The following is a 6826-nucleotide window of genomic DNA, read 5'->3' on the forward strand; positions in this document are numbered from 1 at the left end:
CTCAACTTAAAACCCACCTGTTTAGAGTTGCTTATGGCTAAATTAGGGTTAGAGTGCGGGTTTTTGATGTTTGTCTCTTTCTTACTGTTTATTCATTGTCACATGCTGTTTTTATTTTGTTCTTTAATTCTGTAAAGCACCTTGAAGTGCCTTGCTGCTGAAATGTGCTATACAAATAAAATTTGATTGATTGATTGATTGAACAGGTCCAGCAGAGAAATCCAAACATCCCCTTTCCCAGCGACACTCTCCAGCTCCTCCTAGGGATGCCAAGGTGTTTCCAGGCCAGAGAGGATATACAACGTGTCTAGTGAGTTCTGAGTTCTGATACTTTATTTATTCCCGGAAAATAATTAAAAGGGGCAGCATCTCTACCTGAACACCATCATGGCTGAAGAAGAGGCGGGCATCAGCTGCTGTGGCCATCTGCAAACATGTAGCTCCGCCCCACACAGGAGACTTCTTTATGAGGAGGGTGAAGGAGCGACTCTCACTGCTCTGGTAACACGTACCAAACACATCTATACACACACAGAAAACACAATGTAGGACAGGTGCAGCTGGTCCATAAGGACAAATGGTGCATAGCCACACCTAAATAATAAAAAAAAAACGCTAATTCACCTCAAAACTTAGGTCCTAGCTTGCTGTGTATTGTTTTGTTCTGCATGTTTATAAACTATTTTGACTATTTTAAATGTAGCCTATTTGAAAATAGTTTTTGGTGATTCATTCTCAGTTTTTTACTTATTTACAATTATGAGGCAGGACAGGTCACCGCATTGTTCATCAATAGTCATCTCTTTATATTGCTTTAATTATTAGTCCAGACTGCTTTCATGAGACACAACCTCAACTCAGTATTAAAACAAAATATACACTTTAATCTTTTTCTACAGAAAATGAAATGCAAATTGTAAAATATGTGTGGTTAGTCACTATTATTGAGAACTACAATTGTCTGTATAGTAAGCTGATGGATCACTATGTGATGCATTCAAACTCACCGTTTGCCAGATTTTCAAACTTCTGTGCCAGTTGTTTCATTGCCAGCTTGCTCTCAGTCTCACTTTCGAGCTTTGAAAGCTCTCTCAATATCTTACAGCCACCAAGAGCACTGAGTACAGACTCCCCTGCCTGACAAAGAAACACAGGATGCCAAGAATTACTCACTGAAATAAAATCAAACGGAATGGCAGTTTAACAAAATAGCAGCCTTATGAGCACAGCAAAGTTTGTTATAATGTGCTCATGAATTTGACTGATTCTGCCAACACTGTTCAATATTTTAACCTGAAATTATGTAGTTATTTGTACACAGCCAATCACTCAAGAGATCAGACTAACTTTTTCTTTATGAGAACGTATGATATAATGTACACAACTCACCATCTCCCAGAAGTAAATAGCCATTTCTTTGCGGTTCTGTAAGACAGCCCAGATGAAGAGGGCTGCCCAGGGTGTGAGGCAGAACTGGTCCCGGTACTTGCAGTCACCCTGCAGCAACTTATTCACTTGCTGAGGTTAAGAATAGACAGAAGAGTAATTTAAGTTGGGTCAGATCAAACAAAGGTAACCTTTTCAGTGCCAGCAGACATGCTCAATTGTTTACAGTATTGTAGAAAACTATTTTGTGGTTTGAATATTCCTTATACTGTGTGCAACATTTACAGGGACAGACTCATTGGATTTAATAAGTAACATGCATATAAGAAGCCTATAAACATACTCTTATGTGAACTTTCTGCTCTGATGTAAAAAATATTTAGAGAATGGTGTTTGTAATTTTGATGCCTTTGAAAACTGGATTTCACTGACTTAATTTTATAGATACAGATACAAAATACAGGTTACAGGGACACACTTGAAATATAACTGCTAGGCAAAAAGAACTAATTATTAGATATGTGATATTGTTTACTTGCTCATATTTTGTTTCAGAGCAACATTTTTGGTTGTTAAATTGTTTTCATTATCTTGTCATTTTTACCAAAGCTAGCAAAACAGTTTTTAAAACTCATTTTCTTGCTTCTGTGTCTAATTACAACACACCACATGCTCCTATAGTCACACCTACTGATCCATTAACTACATTTACTAACTACAGCTACATTTTAATACTCACAAATACTATAACATCTGTACTTCCGTACAAGAGCAAACTGAACTGTAATTGTGTTTGCCCTCTCAGAGGGAACAAACACTGACACACACAGACTTAGTTTACACACATTTGTTTGTTAGTTTGATTAAATGACAATTTATCCAGTCACAACAAATGTATTAGTCAGTATCAGAGGTGAGGGAATGAGAGCTGCTCCTCTGCAAATTGAGCAAGGTTTGTTTTAAGTTGATGCCATATAGGAGTCCATTTTAAATACTTCACCTCTGCAGTCTAAATGTTGCTGAAAATTTAGGCTAAAAGGTATGACTATGAGTTTTTTCCTTTTGTTGATTTAACAGTGTTATTTGCACAGAGTAGGCATAACAAATGCAGGAAGTTATACATATATTTTATCGGTCATGATTATATTATAATTAGACTGTAATAATTTCAAGGGGACTTTCTCCTCCCCATCTGAGAACCACCCCTCCCCACCACCACTCCCAATTTCCAAAAGCTTGATTTGCTTGTGATGTCCTGGATGACTGAGAATCTATACATCATACACTGACTGACCTTTAGAGCCCTCCTAGTGCTGATGCTGTGGTCAAAGCCAAAAGGTCCATAATAGAAAGGCTGACAGATATCACCTATAAGATCTGACAGCAGCTGAGATACCTGCAGTACAATCACATAATTTGCTTTTGGAAAGTCAGTTAAGAAGCAAACATTCAATACAAAAACAGCAGAAAACATTGTTGATAAACATTATATTATTTAGGCTGCATATTTTGCCATTTGTTTCATCAAACATTGAACCAGATAGAAATAATATCTTCATCACCTCATACAGGCTGAGATCTTTCATTGAAGCAGGTGTTTTTAGTTCACACTGAGAATTCTTCACAGGTACTGTGGCTCCATCCACAGAGGACTGGGACACAGCCACATCCTGTCTTTCTCTCAGATGTCTCTGGAGAAGGTTGTAAACCAGCGAGCTGTCTGACAGTGAGCAGTACAAGCTCTCCAAGCGCCCATATGTCAGATAATCAAGAATATTGAGACCATTCTCGCAGAAAAGACGCACAAACTTGGGCTTGTCATTGATCAGAGCATCTGTCATGGATTCCTCAAGGTCATCATACTGAAAATGAAAAGACTTCCTTAAATTTGTTTTCTTAAATTATGCAAAAAATTCTAAAGAAAAGCTACTAAGGTGACTTTGTTATAAAAGCAGAAAAAAAATTACATGGCAAACTAAGTTCACCTGTCTTTATAGTTAGTTTACTTAAGAAGCAGTGTGTGGGATTTAGTGATATCTAGAGGTGAAGTTTCAGATTGAATTAATTAACAAAACTGATTACATTTAGACACAGTACTTTAGTCTTTTGTACAATATGTCACAATTAAAAAAATATTTTATGATTAGTTATACAAATGTGAATAAGGGTCTGGTCATTTCAAACTTTAATTTCCAATAAAAACATGACATACTGTCCACTGTATGTCTCCATTGAAGAGTTCAGCTTTAGCAATGTCCACTCGGTTCCAGGCCACAGCCAGGTTCAGCTCATCAAAGTACTCACTGGCTTTACTGGACTCACGTTTACTAGCTTAACACACACAGAAACACAGAAAACAACATTTAAGCAACATGCAATGCCAGCAAAAACAAACAATCAACTCAGACGATAACTTTTTAGTGAGTTGAACAACAAATGCACAGTTGCAACTAGACAAAATTATTTTTATCCCGGAAATGTCAAAAAAGTAAATAAACCTTTGAGATCAGTATTTTGTGACTGCACCCCATTTCTTATTTTTCTAAAAAAGCTTTTCTTACCTCTAACGAGGCCTTTAAGGAGAACCGTGTCAAAGTCATCAGAACCCTCCTGTTCCCCGTCGAAAACAGTAATCAGTTTCCTGTTCTGATAAATACTCAAAGCCTAGACACACAAAGGACATGAAAACAAATGAGTCAATCTGTGTCTGAAAGAATGTTACCTTATACAGGTTATAAACAACCAGCTGGACAAATCAAGGGGCGGCTGTGGATCAGTGGTCAGAGTGGTCGTCCTCCAAAGGGACAGCTGGAGGTTCGATTCCACCAGTATGCCACATGTTGAAGCGTCCTTGGGACAGACACTGAACCCCTCACTGCTTCTAATGTGCCTCATCGGTTTATGAATGAGTGTATGTGGATGGATAAATGAGGGCAAATTTTGTTGTTGAGTGGCTAGAAAGATGCTATAGAAATACAGTCCATTTATCATTTAAAAACTAAGGAAAGAATACCAAGTCATCAGTAGAATGAGTGTGGCCAGGTTTGTGTAACATAACCAGATGTATTTATTTCTCCAACCCAAAATTTAATTTACTGGGGCATTTTTATGGTAAAATTATTCTGGTGTCATCTGAAATCAGTAATGTAAGTTTGTGCAAGTTAGAAAAATATACACAAAGGAAAACAAAAATAAGAAGAAAATAATTTATAAATGTATATATATATATATATATATATGTTCTTTAAATAAAGACCAAGCTTCAAACTGACTTGTATTAACTAGATTATTACAACTAGATTTTGATTTTTTTTTTTTTGCATTTTTAGTTGTTTTATAATCCCCTTATCTTATTTATTTGCCCTTATTTACATTGCCAATTCTGACAAAGTTGGGACCTTGTGTAAAATGTAAATTGTAAATTAAAAACAGAATCGTAAACCCATATTTATTCATAACCAAACAGAGTAAACATCAAATGTTTAAACTAAGAAACTGTACTATTTTGAGAAAAACAAAATACATTTGACTAGAAAGTCCTCCACATTTTCCATAGAGGAACAGTTTTAAATTGTTGTACCATTTTTAGACTCAGTTTTTCACAGACTGGTGAACCCCTGTCCGTCTTTACTTCTGAGAGATTCAGTCTCCGTAAAATGCTTTCATTATACCCAGTCTTCTTACTGACATGTTGCCAATTACCCTTATAAGTTCCAAAATGCTCCTTCAACTGTTCCCTATTCATACCACTTTTACAGCATTTTGTTGTCCCAACTTTTTAAAGATCTGTTGCTGACATCAAATTCAAAATTACTTTATTTTTTCCTATTTAATTTGAACATCTGATTTGTTTACTATTTCCATTGTGAACACAATGCCCAACATTGTTGGAATTGGGGTTGTAAATGTGGTGAGGTTTTAGATCAGTGGTATGAAAGTTCTGTTTTAATCGGAGAACAAGGTGTTTATAGCCCATGCAAAATTCTGAAGTGTAACCTCACTGCCCCCAATATGCTTATTGGTGAGTAAGAATTAAAAAAAAAAGGTTGGGTAGAAAATGTAAAAAAATTATTAAAAAGCACTGTATGAGTGTGTGGGTGAACAGTTCAATATAAAGCATTTTGCAGAACCTGGATAAGGTTAAAATAGTGCTATATATTGTAAGTGGACAATTTATTAATTGTAATTGTAGCCATTACACCGCTCATTTTAGAAAAAACAAGAACACACAGTTTAACTGAAAACTTACACTGTCCACCATTTTCTCCAGCTTAGTCTCAGTTGGGAAGTATCTTTGGACCTTCTCTCGGACCTTGTCACAGAATTCTGTGCTGAAACCATCAGCACCCTCCCCGTCTGCTGCTGGAGAGGTGGGACTGAGCCCCACATCTGACAGATTACCCAGCAGGTCACTGATAAAATCAGCAGCTGGACCAGAACCAGCAAGAACCAGCCATGGTGTCGCTTTCTTCAGGGAAGCATCTAACCTCTTAGCCAAAAGACAAGAATAGAGAATCAGATTTTTTGAATAAAGCTGTGAACTGAAAAGGGTGACATCAAACATAGGTGACACACTTGAAAACATCAACAGATTTTGTACAAATGATATTAAGTCCATGTAAAATGTAAAAATAAATGACAAAATAAGAGTTGTAAAAAGATACTTACAAAGTTAAATGTGGCAAAATAGTTTTATTAATCATTACATTGTTTTTTGATTTTTTGTAGCTAAAACTGAAATCAAAATAAATTTTTGATTTTAGTTTTGGCACAGCTATAGATAAAATGACAATACGACAAAAATTTGTCAGGAACGGTGGGGAGCGAGAGGAACCCAGAGTGCAGACTCAGTACTTAAAAAACAAAAATTTATTTCTAAATAAACTAACAAAACAAAAGGCTGACGTGGCAGCAAAAGGCAAACTATAACAAAAATACAGGATGGAAAAGCAAGGTGAGGCGAGAAGGAACGAGACACTGAACAAGAATCTAACAACAAACAACATTCAGGGACATTCCTGAGACAAAGAACAATGAACCGGCCGGGTAGTGGAGAAGATGACCGGGATTTAAAAGCAAAGGGTAATTATGGGAAGTGGGAACATGTGAGTGAAAACAGCAGGGGGAGATGGGCATGACAATTAACAAGTGCAGACTGAGGTAAAGAGAATACTGACAGAAGTACAAGGAAAATTAAACTTTGATAGCTTCTAAACTGACATTCATGACCATTTCTGGATTGTCCCTGGTCTGCAGCTCTCCTCACATGTTTTGCAGACACAAAGTGTTTGTCGATGCGTTTACAGGTGCTGGTCATAAAATTAGAATATCATGAAAAAGTAGATTGATTTCAGTAATTCCATTTAAAAAGTGAAACTTGTATATTATATTCATACATTACATACAAACTCATATATTTCAAATGTTTATTTCGTTTAAT

General features: G+C 36.3%; 1 protein-coding gene across 3 annotated transcripts in view; it reads right to left on the minus strand.

Moving 5' to 3' along the window:
- Positions 1-6826, minus strand: part of trpm4a (transient receptor potential cation channel, subfamily M, member 4a) — an 80419-nt gene that overhangs the window by 27470 nt on the left and 46123 nt on the right. For all 3 annotated transcript variants that reach the window (XM_017439703.3, XM_017439702.3, XM_037978591.1), the window contains exons 8-15: positions 5636-5875; positions 3948-4050; positions 3599-3717; positions 2949-3248; positions 2681-2782; positions 1390-1518; positions 1008-1137; positions 376-521 (exon numbers count right to left, since the gene is read on the minus strand). In XM_017439703.3, coding sequence (XP_017295192.1) covers positions 376-521; positions 1008-1137; positions 1390-1518; positions 2681-2782; positions 2949-3248; positions 3599-3717; positions 3948-4050; positions 5636-5875 — 1269 coding nt within the window. The remainder of the gene's footprint in view (positions 1-375; positions 522-1007; positions 1138-1389; positions 1519-2680; positions 2783-2948; positions 3249-3598; positions 3718-3947; positions 4051-5635; positions 5876-6826) is intronic.

Source organism: Kryptolebias marmoratus, linkage group LG12 (genome assembly GCF_001649575.2).
Source record: "Kryptolebias marmoratus isolate JLee-2015 linkage group LG12, ASM164957v2, whole genome shotgun sequence".
Lineage (NCBI taxonomy): Eukaryota > Metazoa > Chordata > Actinopteri > Cyprinodontiformes > Rivulidae > Kryptolebias > Kryptolebias marmoratus.